This window comes from Gopherus flavomarginatus, chromosome 7 (assembly GCF_025201925.1).
Source record: "Gopherus flavomarginatus isolate rGopFla2 chromosome 7, rGopFla2.mat.asm, whole genome shotgun sequence".
NCBI lineage: Eukaryota > Metazoa > Chordata > Testudines > Testudinidae > Gopherus > Gopherus flavomarginatus.
The window spans coordinates 47091777-47114228 of NC_066623.1; the positions used below are offsets into that span (position 1 = coordinate 47091777).

At 44.7% G+C, this 22452-nt stretch overlaps 1 protein-coding gene across 1 annotated transcript in view; it reads left to right on the forward strand.

The window, feature by feature from the left end:
• The window catches only part of RGS5 (regulator of G protein signaling 5), an 81731-nt gene that overhangs the window by 40552 nt on the left and 18727 nt on the right, over positions 1–22452 (forward strand). Inside the window, exon 3 of the mRNA XM_050963428.1 lies at positions 19964–20025. Within this exon, the coding sequence (XP_050819385.1) occupies positions 19964–20025 (62 nt within the window). The remainder of the gene's footprint in view (positions 1–19963; positions 20026–22452) is intronic.

Here is a 22452-nt window from a genome sequence, read left to right on the forward strand (position 1 = left end):
ACGTGTAGCTGAAATGGACACAGATGTTCCTTCCTCCTCATCAATTCTGTTCTCTGAATTTGTTAAGTTTTATTAAGTTCTAAATGTGTTTAATATTTTACAGTTTCATTTTTGACAGAATTCTTTTACAAAATAAATTTCTATTGTTGAAAAAAATAACTCCTCTTTATTAGTTTGCCACATCTGCTCCTAAGTACTTGGCAGGTCTGAAGCAACCAATTACTTGTTACTGACAATGTGGCACAACTGATAGGATGAGCCCAAACAAAATTAATAGATGTATTGACAATGTTATATTCCTACATGTACAGCAATCACCACACAATTCCTATCAGGCAACCAAACACATTACTGTGGCTCTGTGATAATTGAAGGGGGTGGGTGGGGGAATCTTCCTTATGAACACTCAGCCAGCCAGTTAGCTGTAAAATCCTTCTTGGTGTCTGTTCTCTGCTTGCTTTACCTGTAAAGCGTTAACAGGCCCACAGGTAAAAGAAAGGAGTGGGCACCTGACCAAAAGAGCCAGTGGGGAGGTAGAACTTTTTAATATTGGGAAAGAAACTTTCCCTTTGTCTGTTGTTCTCTGGAGGAGACACTGAGCAGCAATGCTGTGTAAGACTTGAACCAGGTATGAAAATTCATCTTCCATACCTAGAAGAAATTATTTGGACAGGGAATGTTTAATTTGACAGAATTAGGTTTATTTTTATTTTGGCTTGTGGATCTCCTCTGTGCTAACCCCTGATGCTTTAGTTTGCTTGAAACCTTTAAGCTGAACGCCCAAGAAAGCTAGTTTCAGTGCTTGATTTTTGGAATTGCTCTTTTAAAATCTAGCAAAAGGCTAAGTTCCAGATGTATTTTTTTCCTTCTTGTTTTTAATAAAATTTACCTTTTTAAAGAACAGGATTGGATTTTTGGTGTCCTAAGAGGTTTGTGCATATGCTGTTTGTGCATACGCTGGTGGCAACAGCTAATTTCCTTTGTTTTCTTTCTTGGCTTTTCCCCGGAAGTGGGGCGGGGAGTGAAAGAACTTGAGTGTACTCCACAGGGAGGAATTCCCAAGTGCTCCTTCCTGGGTTCAAAGGAGTTTTTTTGCATTTGTGTGGTGGCAGTGTTTACCGAGCCAAGGTCAGAGAGAAGCTGTAACCTTGGGAGTGTAATACAAGCCTGGAGTGGCAAGTATTAACTTTTAAAATCCTTACAGGCCCACACTTCCTGCACTTGAGGTGTCAGAGTGGGGATTCAGCCTCAACAGGCTCACTGTTAAAATGGTCTTTCAAAGCCTCCCTGAGCCAAATAGCTCTACTTTGAGCTCTTCTAATAGACCTTGTGTCTGGCTGTTCAAACTCAGCAGACAGCCACTGCACTTCCTCCACCCACAACCCTCAGAAACTTTCCACCCTTTGCTTCCTAGATATTATGTAGGACAAAGCAGACAGCTTTGAGATTGGGATATTCTTCTAATAGAGGTCCCGACTTGTGAGTAAACAATGCCAGCCTCCCTTCAAATGACCAAAGGCACATTCAACTGTCATTCTGCACCTGCTGAGTTGGGGGTTGAACTGGTCCTTGGTGCTGTTGAGGTGATCTGGGTATGGCTTCAAAAGCTAGAGGAGCAAGGAGTAGGCTGGGCAACCTAGGATGACTACTGACAATTCAGTATTCCCAATGGTAATCCTCAGGTCAGAAAAGAAAGTCCCTGCTTGCAGCTTTCTGAAAAGTCCTGTATTCTTAAAGATGCAAGCATCATACGCCTTCCTCAGTTATCTGCCAGTGCTTGCATAATGACAGAAAAGCAGCCCCTTTGTGTTGATGTACTCTATGGCAAGCAGATCTGGTATCAAAATAGGAATATGTGTGCTATCACTCCACTGCAGTTTGGGAATCCCACTGCTCCAAATCTATGCACTATGTCCTGCACATTGCCAAGAGTCACAGTTCTATGTAGCATAAGGTTGCACACCTGCATGATAATGACCTCCATGGTGGATTTTCTGACTTCAGATTGATTCCCGACTGACCAGTAGCAAATGGCATTGCAAGTTTCTACTGTGTAATCAACAATTGCTTCTTCACCGTCAATGCAGCCCTCATTTTGATCTCCTTGCATGGGAGGCCTGGGACAAGCTTAGTGCACAGATCTAGGAATGTGGCCTTGCTCATCCAAAAGTTCTGCAACCACTGCTCATTATCCCAAAACTGCATTATGACGCGATCCCAGAAGTCAGTGCTTGTTTCTTGGGCTCCACCATCTTCAGCTGCACTATGAACACCACCAATAAACTTGAATTGATTCTCACTATGTCCCACAGCAACCTGTCTTCCAATAAATTGTCATGTTCCACACTGATTCAGTTCTTCTTGTGGCTCTACAAATGCTGCAGGATTGTGTGCTCTCTGCTTGCAATGCTCATGACAACACTGAAGAGCTGTAAAGGTTCCATGCTTCTGTCAGAGATGGCGGACAGCAAGGAGGGCCATGTGAGTTTGTGGGATTTTGAGAAAAAGATGAGAAAACTATGGGATACAGATAACATGATGGAATGAGGTCAGCTGCAAAATGGGAAGTTGACCCCATGCTACCAGTCACTCCTGCGCAACTCATTTTGGCCCCATCATATACTACCAAAACTTCCCAAAAGACATTGTGCTTGATGGTGGCAAGTTGCATATGGACTGCCAACATAAGGAGCCAGGTATGCATGTGCACATGTATGCATTCACTGTGGTGGCTTTATGCTGACATAACTTGTGTCAACCTAAGTTTGTAGTGTAGATATGGCCTAAACATAAGCAAAAGATCCCCAGTGCTTGGCCTCTGTTAGCCCTAAAGGACATATAGAGCTTGCTTATTATAGAAGCTTCTATTACCTTTTAAAACCTAAGACTGAAATTAATTTGTATGCATTTATGTTTACTCACTTTAATCTTGTAAATAATGCTTATTTCCTTTTCCTAGTTAATATATCTTTAGTTAGTTTAGTATAGGATTGGCTACAAACATTGTCTTTGATGAGAGATCTAAGGTACAATTGACCTGAGGTAAGTGACTGGTCTTTTGGGACTCGGAGTAACCTGACTATTGCTGTGATCTTCAGTGTAAGGGACCATTTATCACAAAGAAAAGCCTACCTGAGTGGCAAGATAGAGGGGAGTGCCGAAAGGGACTGTGACTGTGTTAAGGCTGGTATAGTACTTCAGGAGTTCACACTTGATAATTGATTGGTGAAATCTAAGTACAAAACTCACAGCCAGTTAGAGGTTTTTGCCCTGCTTTTTAACAGACTGCCCTGAGGTTGGTACCCATGCTCTTGAGCCACTGCAGGACAGCTTGACACTGGTATTCTTCACTTCCTTGCCTAAACTGCTATGGAGTATGGCTGCTCTGATGGTTGCTGTGCTGCAACCCAGGGATGGCTGCATCATAGGGAATCGCTACACAGGTCCCCCAGTGAAGACTACAATGTTGTGAACTGCAGCCCATGCCAAAGTGTTGTATTATAACTTTCCTGCATGGATGCTGCAGGTGCAAACTCTAGGGGCCCTAGTTCACATTAATTTAGGTACTTTACTGTTACTATTTATTAGCTTCTTGGTTGTGTCAGGTGCTTACAAACATGAGACACAGTACTTAGGGTTGCCAACCCTCCAGGATTGTCCTGGCATCTCCAGGAATTAAAGATGAATCTTTAATTAAAGATTATGTCATGTGATGAAACCCTACAGGAATACATCCAACCAAAACTGGCAACGCTAACGGCACTGCCCCTGACACAGTCTATGTCCACTGGAGGTGGAGGTTTGAGTCCCAGCTTGAGGAGATGTACCCACACTAGCTATGATCAAGCTAATACACCAAAAACAGCAGCATAGCCACAGTGGTGCATAGGGTGGAAGGAACTAGTTATGTATCTAGGGTTTAGGACAGCTGACTGCTCCCACCGCTGTGGCTGCCCTGCTATTTTTAGCGCATTAGCTTGATCCTGTCCAGCTCCAGTGTAGATGTACTCACAAAGACAAACCAGCAGACAGGTTGGAAAAATGGGAATGGCAAAGAACTAAGGGATAACCTGGCCCACAGGCAATCATCCATATTTATCAAATGCAATGCTGTAATGAGTGCATAAATGTAGGTTGAGTCACACACACACAGAGGCTGTCAGTTTCTACAGACACATACATCAAAATCTGAGCATCTTGAACACTGAGGAAGTTGAAATATGGATCCAGATATTTGCTCTCCCAACCCTCCCCCACTCCAGTTGAAATATGCTGTTTGAATTCAGGCATTTTGTTCAATTCTCTAGGAAGTTTGGCTCCACATCATGAGTTCAGATCCGGGGCTTTGTTCTAGCCCATCTCCCAGTCAATGGATCTGTGATTCAATGTGATGCATAGAGAAGTTGCCCTAACACTGCAGTCTCTTTCCCTACCTGCTGGAGGGGCCTAACAGGAAGGTCACTCCAGAAATGGGGGGGGAAATCAAACTGAGGCCATGGCTAGGACAGTTTATGCTGCCACTCTTGAGAAGCAGTACAGTCCCCACCCCCTGCCATTTCAGTACTTTTCACAGGCAGGATCTCATTAGTCTTTTACTTCCCAAAAGGCTTAAAAACTGAACCGTGGTGTTCATGTTCACTTGAGAAAGAGAGAGAGAGAGAGAATGAGTGAGTCATCCCTTGTGTCCTGCACTGCAGCAGGGCATGGGAACTGGACAGGCAGGCTGTGGGAGTGCAAGATAGCAGCCCCACACCACAGTGGAGAGAACTGGGAACTGAAATGATTTGTCCCACCCCCCTGCACACTCCCCCTTTCTGATTCAGAGGGGGGTTGAGGACACAGGATTCTCAGATAAATCAGATGAATGCATGAGGAACTGAGGAGGGGCCATCCCATTGCTCATACATCAGCCCCAGCTTCTGGCCACAGTGGAAACTTTAGGGAAACTTCATCTTTATTCCCAGATGAAAACTATGTTAAATGGGAGCTCTGGGTGAGAGTGCACTTTGGTAATTCAGGGAAAACACATTCCAGCATTGTTGCGATTATCCCAAACCCAGACATTAGAAACCCAGGAAATTCGATGTTAAGGTTAAACATAAAAAATTAGTAGTTTCATAGATTCCACGGCCAGAAAGGACCACTGTGATCATCTAGTCTGATCTCCTGTATATCACCGGCCAGAGAACTGCCCCAAATAATTCCTACAGCAGATCTATTAGGAAAACGTCCAGTCTTGTTTTAAAAAATATCAGTGACGGAAAATCGCCTGCAACCTTTGGTAAATTGTTCCAGTGGTTAATTACCCTCGCTGTTAAAAATGTACGCCTTATTTCCAGTCTGAATTTTTCTACATTCAACTTCCAGCCATTGGATCATGTTAGATCTTCCTCTGCTAGATTGAAGAGCCCATTATTAAATATTTGTCTCCCAAGTAGGTACTTACAGACCATGATCAAGTTACCTCTTAACATTGTCTTTGTTAAGTTAAATTGAGCTTCTTGAATCTATCACTGTAATACAGGTTTTCTAATCCTTTAGACATTCTCGTAGCTCTTCTTTGAACCTTCTCCAATTTATCAACAACCTTCTTGAATTGTGGATACCAGACGTGACACAACATTCCAGCAACATCCACACCAGTGCCAAATACAGAGGTAAATAACCTCTCTGCTCCTAGTCTAGATTCCCCTGTTTACGCATCCAAAGATTTCATTAGCTGTTTTGGCCATAGCATACACTGGGAGTTCATGTGCAGCCAGGGCCAGTGCAAGAATGTTTCGTGCCCTAGGCAAAACTTGCACCTTGCACCCCCGCCCTGAGGTGCTCCCCGCACGGCAACTCCCCCCTCCACCCTGAGGCACACCTCCTTGTGGCAGCTCCCCACACCCCCCCGCCCCAGCTCACCCCTGCTCCGCGCACGAGCATGAGCACTCCGAGCACACCATCGCTGCTTCACTTCTCCCGTCTCTCAGGCTTGCGGCACCAATCAGCTTAGGTGATGCAAGCCTGGGAGGTGGGAGAAGTAAAGCAGCCACGGCATGCTCGGGGAGGAGTCGGGGCAGGGGTGAGATGAGGTGAAGAGTTTCCTTGGGTGCCGCTCCCCCGCATCCTTGCTGCAGGCGGCACTCCCTGCTCTCCCCCGCCCCAGCTTCCTCCGCCTAAATGCTGATGGCGACCGGGACAGCTGAAGATTTGGCCGCCATGGTCGCTGCCAAAGAAAATGGCACCCCCCAATCCCAGCACCCCAGGCGATCGCCTTGGTTGCCTAAATGGTTGCACCAGCCCTGTGTGCAGCTGATTATCAACCACACATCCCAAATCTATTTCAGAGTCACTGCTTCACAGGATAGAGACCCTGTATGGCCGACATTCTTTGTTCTTAGATGTACACATTTCCCTTAGTCATGTTAAAACATATATTTGCTTGTATCCAGCTTACCAAGTGATCCAGATTGCTCTGCATCAGTGACCTGTCCTCTTTATTATTTACTACTCTCCCAATTTGTGTGTCATCTGCAAACTTTATCAGTGAGGATTTAATGTTTTCTTCCAGTTCTTTATGTTAATGTTAAACAGTGTTAGAGCAGTGGTTCCCAAACTTTTTCAATCTCGCCCCTCCCTTACCTGGTACCCCCCCCCCCCCAGGGAGCCAGGGCAAGAGGTGCGGGGTGTGAGTGGCGCAGGAAGGGAGAGAGGGAGCTGTGCTTAGGGAGCGAGGGGGGGGAGTTGGACTGGGCGAAGGAGGGGGAGCTCTGCTCATGGCAGGACAGGGGAGCTGTCCCTGAGTGCTCCTGCCAAGCTCCAGCAGCAGTTGCTTTTCCCACCCCCTGGTGGCAGAGGGCAGTTACTACAGATAACTGGACTTTTAGTGTCCATGTGGCTGAGACTGGGGCCAGGGCCGGAGTGAAACTGGGAGCAGAACAGGGCTGGGTAGTGCTCCCTCGCTGACCCCCAGAGGGCTGTCCTGGGCCTCCTGTGCCCCCCCAGACATTCCTCTGTGCTTCCCTAGGGAGGCGTGCCCCACAGTTTGAGGACCACTGGCAAAATCAATCCCTGCAGGACCCCACTAGAAACACACCCATTTGATGATGATTCTCCATTTACCATCATATTTTGAGCCATCTATCAGTTAGCCAGTTTTGTATACGCTTATGTGGGCCAGGTTAATTTTCTATCATTCTAATTTTTTAATCAAAATAGCATGCAATGCCAAATCAAATACTTTATAGAAGTTTAGGTATATTACATCAACACTATTAATTTATCAATGTTAAACAAATGTCAAAATCTGCAAATCTTGAATTAATGCACCCATAAAGCTTGACTCTTCCCTTTTGTTATACCATTTGATAGATTCATTGTTATAGATTCATACATTTTTAAGGCCAGAAGGGACCATAAAACCATTTATTTGGACCTCCTGTATAGCACAGGCCAGAGAATTTCACCCAGTTACCTTTGGGTTGAGCCCAGATAACTTGTGTTTGATTAAAGTCTCTTCCAGAGAGGAATCCAATCTGGATTTGAAGCCATCGAGAGATGGAGAGTCCACCACCTCCCTTGATAGTTTGTTCCAGTGGTTAATCACCCTCACTATTAATAATTTGTTCCTTACTTCTCATTTGAATTTGTTTGGCTTTAACTTCCAGCCATTGGTTCTTGTTCTGCCTTTCTCCGCTCGATTATAGAGTCCATTAGGACCTCGTATGTTCTCCACATTATAATACATATACACTGTAATAAAGTAACCTCAACATCTTTTTTTCCGATAAGCTTAACAGTTTATGTGTCTCACAGTCAGGCATTTTCTGCAGCTAATGAATCATTTTTGTGGCTCCTTTCTGCACCCTCTCCAATTCTTCATCATCCTTTTTAAAATGTGGACACCAGAACTGGATGCAGTATTCCAGTATCACTCATCAATGCCGCACACAAAGAAAAAATCATCTCTCTGCTCCTGCTCACTACTCTCCTGTTTATACATCCAAGGATTGCATTAGCCCTTTTTGTCACAGCATCATGCTGGGAGCTCATGTTGAGTTACTTGTCTACTATGAACCCTAAATGCTTTTCAGAGTTACTGTTTTCCCAGGCAAAATCCCCCATTCTGTAGATATGGCCCACAGTCCTTAATCCTAGATGAATGACCTTACATTTGGCTGTGTTACAATACATATTAATACATTTAGAGGGCCCAGCTTACCAAGAGATCCAGATCATCCTGTATGGTTGCCCTATCTCGTCATTATTTACCACTCCTCTAATCCTTGTGTCATCCACAAACATCAGAAGTGATTTTACATTTACTTCCAGATCACTGACAAAAATGTTCAATAGTGCCATACCTAGAATTGATCCATGTGGAAACCCACTAGAAATTCCCCCCACACAATGATGATTCCCCATAGAATCATAGAAATGTAGGGCTGGAAGGGACCTTGAGAGGTCATCAAGTCCAGCCCCCTGCACTGAAGTACACCTAGACCATCCTTGACAGGTGTTTGTTCATTCTGTTCATAAAAACGTCTAATGATGGGGATTCCACAGCCTCCCTTGAAGCCTGTTCCAGAACTTAGCTACCCTTAGCTAGAAAGATTTTTCTAATATCTAATGTAAATATACTTCCTGCAGATAAAACCTATTACTTTTTGTCTTACCTTCAGTGGACATGGAGAATAATTGATCACAATCCCCTTTAATAACAGCCCTTAACATATTTCAAGACTGTTATCAACTCCGCCCTCAGTCTTCTTTTCTCAAGACTAAACATGCCCAGGTTTTCTAACCTTTCCTCCTAGGCCAGGCTTTCTAAACATTTTATCACCTTTGTTGCTCTTCTCTGAACTGTCTCCAATTTGTCTCCATCTTTCCTGAAATGTGGTGCTGAGAACTGGACACAGTACTCCAGCTGAGTCCTCACCAATGCCAAGTAGAACAGGACTATTAGCTCCAGAATTTTGAATATGGCAATCCTATTAATACACCCCAGAATCATATTAGCATTTTTTGCAACTGCATCACATTGTTGACTCATATTTAATTTGTGATCCAGTATCATCAGAGGTGAAAGTAAGCTGGTCCAGTCCGGTACTGCGTACCAGCAAGAGCCAGTACGCCATACTGGACTGCACCGGCTTCCAAGGCGGGGATTGAAAAGGCTCTGGGCTGCCCATCTCTGTGGACAGCCCAGAGCCCTTTGAATTCCGGCGGTGGCTGGGATATAAAGGGCTCAGAGCTCCCTGTGGTTGCGGGCAGCCCAGAGCCCTTTAAATCCAGGCCACGGCTGAGATTTAAAGGGCTCAGAGCTCCCCGCGGCTGCGGGCAGCCCAGTGCCCTTTGAATCCCAGCCATGGCTCTGGTGGTCAGGCTGAGGCCAGGATTTAAAGGGCTCGAGGCTCCCCTCAGTGGCAGGAGCTCTGAGTCCTTTAAATTCCTGCCCTAGCCCCGCAAAGCTTGGGGTTCCCCTTGGCAGCCAAAGCCCCAGGCCCTTTAATTTGCCCCTGAGACCTGGGGGGCTCCCAGTGACCTCTTCAGCTGGGAGCCTTTGGCTGATTTAAAGGCCCTTGGTCTCCCAGCCACAGCTGGTGCCCCAGGGCCTTTAAATCTTGAGAGGCCACGCCTCTTCCGGATGAGGCCACACCCCCTCAGGAGTCCGGCAGTACCGGTAAATCCTGTAAGTTACTTTCACCCCGAGTATCACGCGCAGATCTTTTTCAGCACCTAGCCAGTTATTCCCCATTTTGTTGTTATGCATTTGATTATTTCCTAAGTAAAGTACTTAGCACTTAGCTTTATTGAATTTCACATTATTGAATTCAGACCAGTTCTCCAATTTAGCAAGGTCATTTTGAATTCTAATCCTGTCCTCCAAAGTGCTTGCACCCCTTCCCAGCTTTATGCTATATGCAAATTTTATAAGGATATTCTCCATTTCATTCCTGAAGTCATTAATGAAAATACTGAATAGTACAGGACCAAAGAGTTATCCCTGTGGAACCCAACTAGATACATTTTCCCAGTTTGACAGTGAACCATTGATAATTGCTCCTTGATTATGGTCTTTCAATCAGCTGTGCACCCACCTGATAGTAATTTCATCTAGACCACAGTTTCCTAATTTGCTTATGAGACTCTCATGTGAGACTGTGTTGAAAGATTTACTAAGATCAAGATATATCATGTCTACTGCTTCCTCCCTATCTCAATAGGTCAGTAACTCTGCCCCATCCTACCCACTTTTCACCCCTCTATAGCACTGTCAGACTGTATACCCCTGCTCCTCCTAACTGCCTGGGTGCCATTGAGGGAGGGCACTGAGAGCACAGGCGAGATAGTGCCCAGCACCACACTGCACTCCAGCAACTGGGAATATCTACTGCAGAGATAAGTCTTTGGAGGATGGTGCTTGTACAGTCCAGCCACATGTTGGAGTCATGAGGGGATGAAGCATGCTCAGTGCAGATGGAATCTTTGGAGAATTTAGCTGCCAAAAACTCTAACAAGTATCTACTACGTATTTGCAAATGGCATTTTCCAAAAGCTTATAACTACAGCAAAATTGTGCAGATTTTCATGGAGACAAAAGCCATCTCCCTGACACCAGGGTGATCCCCAGCCAAATTTCATATCACTGCTCCAAAGCATGAAGGCACAAGAGATTCTCAAAAACAGTTGTGACAATTTTAGCATGTTTTCCCTAATCTCATTCATAGAATCATAGAATATCAGGGTTGGAAGGGACCTCAGGAGGTCATCTAGTCCAACCCCCTGCTCAAAGCAGGACCAATTCCCAACTAAATCATCTCAGCCAGGGCTTTGTCAAGCCTGACCTTACCTTAAAAACCTTTAAAGAAGGAGATTCCATCACCTTCATAGGTAACCCATTCCAGTGCTTCACCACCCTCCTAGTGAAAAAGTTTTTCCTAATATCCAACCTAAACCTTCCCCACTACAACGTGAGACCATTACTCCTTGTTTTGTCATTCTCAGAAACCATTGAACTGTTTCAGATGAAACTCCCCAAAAGTATGCAGCCCAAGGCAGACAATTGGCATTGAAAATTTTAGCCCAAATGGTTAAAGTTTAACAAAGTTATAAGCAACAGAAGACAGTCTTATAGTGGGAAGTGTTGGGTAACCTTAACCATAGGCAGCATTTCCAGCCCTGCCTGTAAGGAAATGAGCAAGAAGTCAGTAAATAATATTAGATAATTTATTCCAGTAAACTCAGCCCCGTTGCATTGTTTGCAGTCTCTGCTCCTGAGCCCCTTCCTCCTGTTTCCCTTCTGTGCTTGCCCATGTGGCCTGAATATCTGCATTTTCTAATCTTCTGGATTAGGTGAGCCTGATTGCAGTCAGGACCATGGCTGGGCTGAGTCCATTCCAGTGTAAAGAGTACACAACACACAATCTCAGGAAACGCCCCCAGCACAGAGTACATTCTCAGCAGGAACAGGTGCAGGAGAAGAGGCCATGCTGGCTCCACATCCTTCCCCCAGTGAAGCAGTGGTGCTAGGGCATTTTCATAGATTCATAGACTTTAAGGCCAGAAGGGACCATCATGATCATCTAGCCTGATCTCCTACACATTGTAGGCCACAGAACCTCACCCACTCATGAAATAGAGCCTAACCTCTGGCTGAGCTACTGAAATCCTCAAATCATGATTTAAAGACTTCAAATTACAGAGAATCCATCATTTACACTAGTTTAAACATGCAAGTGACCCATGCTGCAGAGGAAGGTGATAACTCCCAGGGTCTCTGCCAATCTGATCCATGGTAAAATTCCTTCGTGACCCCATATCTGTTGGTCTTTTGGACCTTGAGCATGTCAGCAAGACCCACCAACCAGACACCTGGGAAAGAATTCTCTGAAGTAACTCAGAGCCCTACCCATCTAGTATCCCATCACCAGCCATTGGAGATATTTGCTACAAACAATTGCAGAGGGGCCACTTGCCACTGTAACCAGTTTCATCATATCATCCCCTCCATAAACTCATCAAGCTCAGTCTTGAAGCCAGTTAGGTTTTTCAACTCCCCCTTCCTCTGCTCCCCTTGGAAGGCTGTTCCAGAACTTTACTCCTCTGATGGTTAAAAAACCTTCATCTAATTTCAAGCCTAAACTTGTTGATGGCCAATTTAAATCCATATATTCTTGTATCAATGTAATGCCGCCAAACCCTGGTCATTGGCGGACGGAATCAAACCTGGAATCTCTGGAGCTTAGTGCATGAGCCTCTACCGCACGAGCTAAGGATTGGTCCTGCTTTGAGCAGGCGGTTGAACTAGATGACCTCTTGAGTTCACTTCCAAACCCTGATATTCTATGATTCTATGAAAAGCCAACTGGCTGTTAGCTAAGGCTGTAGAGCAGACTCATTAATTACTCTCTAAGTGGTTTCAGTGCCACTAGATGGGACAGAGCATCACACACAGAAGGTTTGTGGCCTACATACTTTCCCTAGCTGAGGAAGCATGTACAGAGCTTCAGAGTCTTCCCAGTCAGAATCCCGGACGAGCCCCAACTAGATGGGACAGAACACCACCACTATGAAGCGTGTGGGTTACATCAACATTAGCGCTTAATTTGACTCTTAACTTTTCTCCTTCCCTGGTGTTTATCCCTCTGACATATTTTGAGAGAACAATCACATTTTCCCTCAGCCTTCATTTGGTTAAATTAAATAAGCCAAGCTCTTTGAGTCTCTTCTCGTAAAGCAGGTTTTCTATTCCTCTAATCATCCTCGTAGCCCTTCTCTGCACCTGTCCCAGTTTGAATTAACACTTCTTAAACATGGAAGACCAGAACTGAGCACAGTATTCCAGATGAGGTATCACCAGTGCCTGGTACAACGATACTAGCACTTAATTATCTCTACCGGAAATACCTCACCTGATGCATCTTAGGACTGCATTAGCATTTTTCGTAGTTGCATCACAGTGATGGCTCAGTTATCCTGTGATCAACCAATACACGTAGGTCTTTCTCCTCCTCTGTCACTTCCACTCCAACATCCCCAGCTTATAGCAAAAATTCTTTTTGTTAGTCCTTAAGTGCATGACCTTGCACTTTGCATTATGAAATTTCATCCCATTTCTATTATTCCAGTTTTCAAGGTCATCCAGATCTTCTTGTATGATATTCTGGTCCTCCTCCATATTGGCAATACCTCCTAACTTTGTGTCATCCACAAATTTTATTAGCACACTGCCACCATTTGTGCCAAAGTAAGTAATAAAAATGTTAAATAAGATTGGTCCCAAGACCAATCCCTGAGGAACTCCACTAATAACCTCCCTCCAGCCTGACAGTTCTCTTTTCAGTGTGGCCCGTTGTAGTCTCCCTTTTAACCAGTTCCTTATCCACCTTTCAATTCTCATATTAATCTCCTTCTTCTCCAATTTAACTACTAATTTCCTGTGTGAAAATTGTATCAAATACCTTACTGAAATCCAGGTAGACTAGATCTACTGTGATTCCTTTGTCTAAAAAATCAGTTATCTTCTGTTTCAAAATTTGTTCTAAGACCTTGCATTAAACTGAGGTCAAACTAACAGGCCTGTAGTTTCTCAGATCACCTTTTCCCTTTCTTAAATATAGGAACTATATTAGCAATTCTCTGGTCAGATGGTACCACTCCCAAGGTTACAGATTCGTTAAAAATTCTTGCTATTGGGCTTGCAATTTTATGTGCCAGTTCCTTTAATGCTCCTGGATGGAGATAATCCGGGGCCTCTGATTTAGTCCCTAAGATGTTTGAGTTTGACTTCGACCTCTGACGTGGTAATTTCTATTTCCATATCCTCATTTCCATTAGCCACCCTGCCAGTATGCTTAATTGCCTCATTAACCATATTAAAAACTAAAGCAAAGTACTTGTTTAGGTGTTTGGACATACCTAGATTATCTTTGATCTCCTTGTAGGCTTTCTGCTTTTTATTAATCACCTGTCTGAGATGTTTGTTCATCCAGCTTGGTATGCAAACCTTCCCTATCATTTTTCCCCTCCTTGCTTGGGATGCAGGCTTCAGAAAGCTTTTGCAACTTTTACTTAAAGTAATTCCAAGCCTCCTCCACATTGAGATCCTTAAGTTCTTCAGCCCAGTTCACTGCCCTAACTAATTCCCTTAATTTTTTAGTTTGCCTTTTTGAAATCAAGGATCTGTTTTTCTTGTTCCATTTTGTTTAGCTCATGATCACTCAAGCCTGGCATCAGCCTTCAGCCCTTGGCTCCTGAATGTGGCCTGGCTCCACTCCTGACCTCATCTCTGGCTCCAGTCTTGGCCGTGGCTCCACTCTCAGCCATGGCCCCAGCCACAGCTCCGGCCCTGACTATGGCCCTAGCTCCTGACAGCTGCTCCCAGGAGTGTGAGAAAATTACATTAAGGGTGAGGGGGCAGAACTTAAAAAAGTTTTGGGACCACTGAATTAGACCCAGAGCATATGGGCAAGATCTACCATCCAGGCACCTAGAAAAAAATTCTCTGTAGTAACTCGGAGCCCTCCCAGTCTAGTGTCCTATCACTAACCATTGGAGATATTTGCAGATTGGCTACATGCCATTATAGGCCATCCTATCATACCAACCTCTCCATAAACATATCAAGCTCAGTCTTGAATCCAGTTAGGTTTCCACTGGAACCTAGCCCCAGTGCTCCCCTTGGAAGGCTGTTCAAGAACTTCACTCCTCTGATGGGTAGAAACCTTCATCTAATTTCAAGCCTAAATTTGTTGCTGGCCTGTTTATACCCATCTATTAGTAGCATTTGTTCTCCAGTCTATATCTGGGAAGTTAAAGTCTCCCATAATCACAAGATTCCCAGTAGTGTTTATTTCATTAAAAACACTAAAGAGGTTCATATTCATATTCAAGTCAGATCCTTGCGGGGAGCACTGTCCCAGGGGAGTCTCCGGTAGCTTTCTTCCCCAAAGTGCTCTTGACCCACACAGATTCTGTTTTATCCATTCTATCACTTCTGATTTCTTTAGTCTACAACATCATTAATATACAATGCTGCTCCACCATCTTTACGTTTTTTTCTGTCTTTCCTGAACAGCACATACTCTTCAATTCCTGTACTCCAGTCATGACTACTATTCTATCATGTTTCTGTTATCGCTATAGTATCTGGTTTCACCTTCAGTAGTTCTAATTCACCATTTTGTTCCCCAGGCTCCTTGCATTGGTGCACAGACATCTTAGTTGTTGGACCCCTCTCCCTTGTGAACTTTCACCCATGCAGAGATTTTTCTCCTCCTATCTTGGAGAGACAGTTTTATCCCTTACAAGCATTGCAAGAACAATATCTTTCAATGGAGTGCCTTGATTTGGTAAAACCCCACTTTCTGTTCCCAACAGGTCAGTTGAATGGACTCCCCCCTCCCAGAGATCTGACCCCAGTTTTACCTTAAAACCTGATCCATAGGAGAGAGATCTGGCATTTTAAATGCAGACTTTTCACCTTCCTCCTAGGAAAGATCCTCCCCACAAAAAGTAGGTGGATTCTCTCACTCCCCCTCACCTTCCATCTGGGCTTCCCTCTGGGTCAGACACTCCTGTGTCCCCCAAAAGGGAAGGTGACCCTGGTCTAGCTGTGGGCTCACAGCTACGAGCTATGGCAGACCCTTCACTGGCCAGCAAAATTCCCCCCTTTTCACTCAGGTTGGGCTTGCTTCCAGCTACAGAGATCTTGGGGTCTGTTCCCACCACAGTGATCACCAGGACTCCAACTTCCACCTTTGGGACACATGCATCTGTGCACTCCAGGGCAGACCTTGCCCTATGCTGACCTGCACCTTCCTGGCAGTCAGCAGGTGGAGTGGCCCCCCTGTTACAAAGTGGTACATTCCCCTCCCACAGGGAGATGATTACAGGACAGAAGCTGGCTTTGTCCAGCCCCTCTCTCTGGGACTTGCCTGGAGCTCCGGGGCTACAGGAACTGGTCACAACCATCCCTACCCCCAAAGCTGCATTCTTTACTGCTACAGAGGAATCTAAGAGACACTCACCTATTCCCCACCCCACCCCCCGCACCGAGGCTTTTAGCACAAGATTCCTTCTCACTGCTAACCAACCCTGGGACAGATTCTGCCACATTAAAGAAATCATTCCTCAGTAGAAATGGTGCAAAATTGTGTGCCACTATTGCAACTGTCAGTTCAGCCTGCAAACCACCAGTTTGTATGTGTACTTTAGCTAAAGGTGCAAGGACTTTGTAACCTCCTACCAGTTCTAATTCTGCCATTTTACCTGGCAACAAATCCTTCTCCTGGATCAGATCCCTCCTGACCACAGAAATCTCAGCACCTGTGTCCCTCAATCCCAGAAGCACTTCACAATTGATTTTAACAGCATGCATATGCTCATTGCTTGGTTGTGTGGCAGCAAGCTTTACAAATCCTGTGGGAAAGAGGCAGCAGCTGGGCTCTGAGAAGTAGCAGTTTTATGTTTTACTTGCTGCTTGTTCTCATTCAGCAAGGGACACTTATTCCTCAGGTGCTCAGTGGACTTACACTGATAGCACCTCTTGGGCTCCGCTGCTTGCACAGGAAATTTCGGATGAGTAACAGGGGAATGGGGAGGTGAACACCCAGCCTCTTTTTTCCTAGGGGTAAAACAGTGATTCTGCTTTCCCACAATCCTGTACCCCTCTGCCAGGGTTTATGTTTGATTGCAGCTTGTGCTTGCTCATAAGAATCTGCATACCCAGCTAATTGACCCACTGCATCCACCTTTTTGTCCCACAAATACTGTTTTATGTCATCACTGCACATATTCAGGAATTGTTCCTGAGTGACCAAATCACACATTTCTTCCAAGTTTGTAATGCCTTTCCCCCTCCCCCACATATCTACCAAGTCTCTCATTTCATTTACATAAGCCACATTGCTCAGTCCAGATCCCCTCTTAAGCCTCCTGAATTTAACCCTGTAGGTTTCAGGTGTAACCCAAAACTGTTTCAAAACCAGTTCCTTAAATTTACCATAGTTTGAGGCATCACCAATAGGCATTTTATTGAATATGTCCAAAGCTCTGCCAGTCAATTTTGCTATCTATGTGGTCATCTTTTGATCTTCAGGGATGGCATGGAGGGTGCACAGTCTCTCAAAGGTGATGAAATATTTGGCAATATCTCTGGGTTCCTCATATTGTGGACACAGTTGCTCCCATTTGTGGATTTTTGGGGAAGTGGAGCCAGCAGGTGGAGGGTTTTGTCTCTTCAACTACATAACAGCCAGTTCATACTTCTGGGCCTCCCTCTGGTCCTCCATCGCTCTCTCATGGGCAGCCTCTTCCCCGGCTGTTTCTGCCTCCATAACTCTCTTGTGGGCAGCATCCTCTGCCTCCACCCTTGCTGTTTCTGCCTCCATAGATCTCTTGTGGGCAGCCTCCTCTCTCTTCATCAGTCATTTAGGTTCATTTTCTTTCTCTTTTGCTTCCAGTCTAGCCAGCTCTAGTTTAGTTGCTGCTTCTCTGGTAGTCATTTTCCTGCTTTCTGGGGGGCTGGGCCACACCCTCTCTGCAGTTCACTGAAACTGGAATGCACTCAGCTCAGGGGATTCTTAGTCAAAAGAGACATTCCCAGCGCCCAGCGTTCAGATTTTATTTTGCTTTCTTTTCTGTCCCTACTTCCCTTGCCTGAAATAAGCAAACAGAAAATAACAAACCAGTAACCACTTTGTCTGTTCTCCAGCCACCACACTTAAAACTCACTTAAAATCACTACCAGTATCTAAAAGCAATCAGCTGTGCATAGATCCTGCCAACTATGCCACTGTGACAGGTTGGATCACAGAAACCCCCTTGGGATCTGCCAACTGATGTGCCAAGACTACGTCTGCTCCTGCTTTCCCTGCCAGCGCAGGACCCCAGCACCCTGTCTTGCTGAGCCAGACACATTCATCTGCTCCAACAAAGACCCAGGGTCTGAATTACTTGCCCCAAGACTGCAAATTTAACTGAAGGCAGCTTACAGAAGTGCTCTTGTCTCTAACACTCAGATGCCCAACTCGCAATGGGTTCTAAACCCAAATAAATCTGTTTTATCCTGTATAAAGCTTATACCAGGTAAACTCATAAATTGTTCACACTCTATAATACTGATAGAGAGATATGCACAGCTGTTTCCCCCCCCCCAGGTATTAATACATACTTTGGGTTAATTAATAAGTAAAAAGTGATTTTATTAAATATAGAAAGTAGGATTTAAGTGGTTCCAAATAGTAACAGGCAGAACAAAGTGAACTACCAAGTAAAATAAAATAGCATATGCAAGTCTATGTCTAATACAGTAAGGAACTGAATACAGATAAGATTCTCACCAGTTCCAGAATGCTTCCTTTTACAGACTAATCACATTTTAGTCTGGGTCCAGCAATCACTCACGCCCCTTGCAGTCACTGTCCTTTGTTCCAGTTTCTTTCAGGTATCTTTGGGGGTGGAGAGTCTCTCTCTTTAGCCAGCTGAAGACAAAATGGAGGAGTTTCCAATGGTCTTAAATAGACTTTCTCTTGTTGTTGAAGACCCCCACCTCTCTCCTATGCGAAGTCCAGCTTCAAATGGAGTTTTGGCATCAACTGGGCAAATCACATGTCCATGCATGACTGAGTTCCTTACCAGCCAAGCCACATTCCTGGGAAAGCCCAGATGTGGATTGGTGCCTCCAAGTTCATTACTGGCTTAAGTGTTTCTTGACTGAGCACTTACTGAGAATAGTCTCTTCTTAGGAACCTGACCAACTGCTTCACTACAGCCTACTTAGAATCAAACAAGTATGCAGCCAATATTTATAACTTCGAATACAAAAATGATGCATACCTACAATGGGATTAATAGATTCGGTAGATCATAACCTTTATAGAGATATGTTACATGGCATACGTAGCATACAACACATTCTAGTTATGTTATATATATACATATACATAAGCATATTTCCATAAAGCCTTATGGGGGCACCAACCGTCACAGCCCTCCTTATAGCACCACTGCCTGAGCCATCTGTTGATCATCATAATCTTGTCTTGCCTTTGTTCTCCACCTCTATGGACGGGTAGAATCCCGCTGAAGGGGAAACCCCCCACAAAACCCACACAACACACACAATCCCCTGTGAAAGGTCAGGAGTAGAAGGGGAAATGAAAGAGCTAGGTTCTGCCCAGCTATTCTGTGGCACTGCTGCAGACCATGTGGGCCATTGCAATTAGTCAGCGCAGCCCTCAGGATGGCTGCAATCTGCACCATGGGTTTGGAAGCCCCAGGATGTGGGGGGAGCACAAGCCCCCATCTCAGTCCTTGCACTGGGCTCTTCCCTGTCAGGGATGACTGACCCTCAGTGTCTTCAAGACTCACTCCACCATTTTAATGCTGATAAACAGATTGAGGTTGTTTCTGCTATTTATATCTGAGGAACAGCTCTCATTGGAGCAGCTCCTATTCCCTGCACCCTTACAACACCCTGTTTCCCAGCAGCAACCAGTCCCAGGACCAGGTACAGTCCCAGACCACAGCTGGGCAGATGAGCAGGGGGAGGGGGCAGTGGATGCACCCAGTTTCTACAAGCAATTTTCTGCTCCGTGCCATGTATTTGCTTCACAGATTTATCTCGCACCTGCTGATTTGGATTTTCCTTTTTGTCAGCGTGTGGGAAAAAGACACCTCTATCTCCCAATACAAACCCCAGCTGGCTCTAAAGGAGACTGGTTATATTTGTATGCATCTCCAGGAGGAGAGTCATATGGTTAGTGACTAATGCCTTGTCAGGACTTCTAGGTTCTGTTCCTGTCTCTGCTACTGACTTGCATTGTGCCCTTGGACGGGTCACTTCATTGTTCTATGCTTCCATTTCCCCTCTGTAAAAGGGGGAGATAAGGCTTGTGAAGTGTTCTCAGCTCTCCTACATTATCATTGATGATGTGCTGTCACAATTTCAGTCTGTGTTTTTCTTTCCCTCTAGGACCTCACCAGATGAGGCTTTGCAGTGGCGTGAGTCCCTGGAGAAGCTCCTGCAAAATGCTTGTAAGTTCTCTGTGCCGCTTCAGTGAGAATGGAGATGCCCTGAGTGTGAACTGTTCCCACAGGCATAAAGCAGTGACCCCTCCCTCATGATTCCCTTTAACATCAGCCAGCTGGGGGCTTGATAGCTCCGGGGTAGGTACAGGAGAGGACCCTGCCACTGCTTAGGGCTAGCATTTCTGCTGATGCCAAAAGGGAGCGGGACTGTCAACAAGCTGGGGAAGGTCCCCATTCCCCCCTGCATGCCCTGCTCTCAGCCTTGCATGAGCTTTCAGCCAGGGATTAGAGACAAACTTGACAGCAGCTATGTAAACCTGGACAAACTCCCCAAAGTGGATTGCTTCTGTAACTTTGTGCTGTACGTGTGATAGGTGTGAGAGGAGGTATTCAGTTGTCAGAGAAGTGTGCTGTGGCACAGCAGATCTGGGGCTAATGTGTGGGGAAGCTAGTGGGCCTTGAAATGAACATTTAATTACAGTTGGCTATTCATGCAGTGATGTCAGCATGTTCAGTACTCCCTGCAGGAAATTTTAACTTTTTGTCAAAAAAGAAAATGTGGAAGTTTGGGCCAAAATATTTCAGTTATCAGCATTCAATGAAAATTGGGGGATGGACGGGGGAAGGAATTCAGCAATTTTTGTCAGCATTTTCCTTTGGGAAGATGGAATTCCAACCATCTGTAAATGACAGCTGAATAGCTACTCTTTGGGAAAATTGCCTTCTTTAATAATAGATGGAATGCATTTCTAGAAGTTCCTAAGTTCTCAGCCCTCTTGGCTATGCATCATGCAATTCTGCTCTTTCCCATGTCCCTTTGTTCCAGCACCCTCATTCTGTCAGTGCATTCTCTGTCTTTGTTACCTGGGGAGAGCAAATCTGGGACTGGTCACCTAGCAGCCTCTGTGGTAAAGTCTGATGCTCAGATTCAGTGCCCTTAACCTCCTGGCTTGTTTAATTCCCTGGCAGCCAACTGAACTAAATGCCTATTGTTGGAGAAGAACTCAGTTCTCGCTTTTTGTCTGGGTGCAGCAAAATCAAATACTTTATTCTAACTCCAGCAATTGCAATAGAGGCAGGGAGTGCCCTAGGACACTGGGTCGCCCCAGTCCCGGACAGGTCTCTCAACAGGTAAATAATTACAGCAAGCATTTATACCTTTGTTACAGACAATAACAAGCAATAATACAGACAATAATGAGCAACAGCTGCATTTTGTTTATACATAAGCTATCCTGCTATCTTATTTGCCCCACGTTGGGCTCCAGTCTACATATTTAATTATCAGTGCAAGGTCGTGATAACTTCTCACACAGTTCTTTCCTACTCGCCTCACACTAACCTCGCTTCTACAAATTTCACATCATCAGGGTTACAGCTGGCCTAACTCTTGCTAACAGACTGACATGCATTAAGATCCCCTACAAATCCTTGTCAATTATTTCCCTACTTCCACACTATCTCACAAGCTCATTACGTCTGAGAGACTACAAGGACTTTTTTAAGACTTTAGGCTACCGATCTATCTATCTATCTATCTAACTATAATTAAGAAGGCCAAGAAATAATTTGAAGACCACCTAGTCAAAGACTCAAAAAGTAATAAACGTTTAAATACATCAGAAGCAGGAAGCCTGCTAAACGAGTGGGGGGTCACTGGATGATCGAGATGCTAAAGCAGCACTCAAGGACGATAAGGCCATTGTGGAGAAACTAAATGAATTCTTTGCATCGATCTTCACAGCTGAGGATGGGAGGGAGATTCCCAAACCTGAGCCATTCTTTTTAGGTGACAAATCTGAAGAACTATCCCAGATTGAGGTATAATTAGAGGAAGTTTTGGAACAAATTGATAAACTAAACAATAATAAGTCACCAGGACCAGATGGTATTCATCAAGAGTTCTGAAGGAATTCAGATATGAAATTGCAGAACTACTGACTGTGGTATGTACCCTATCATTTAAATCAGCTTCTGTACCAAATGACTGGAGGATAGCTAATGTGATAGTTTTTTTAAAAAAGGCTCCACAGGTGATGCCAGCAATTACAGGCTGGTAAACCTAACTTCAGTACCTGTCAAACTGGTTGAAACTATAGTAAAGAACAGAATTATAAGACACAGAGATGAATATAATTTGTTGGAAAAGACTTACATGGTTTTTGTAAAGGGAAATTATGCCTCACCAATGTACTAGATTTACTAATACTTCTTTAGGGGGGTCAACAAGCATGTGGACAAGGGTGAGCCAGTGGACATAGCCTACTTAGATTTTCAGAAAGCCTTTGACAAGGTTCCTCACCAAAGGCTTGTAAGCAAAATAAGCTGTCATGGGATAAGAGGGAAAGTCCTCTCATGGATCAGTAACTGGTTAAAAGATAGGAAACAAAAGGTAGGAATAAATGGTCAGTTTTCAGAATGAAGAGAGGTAAA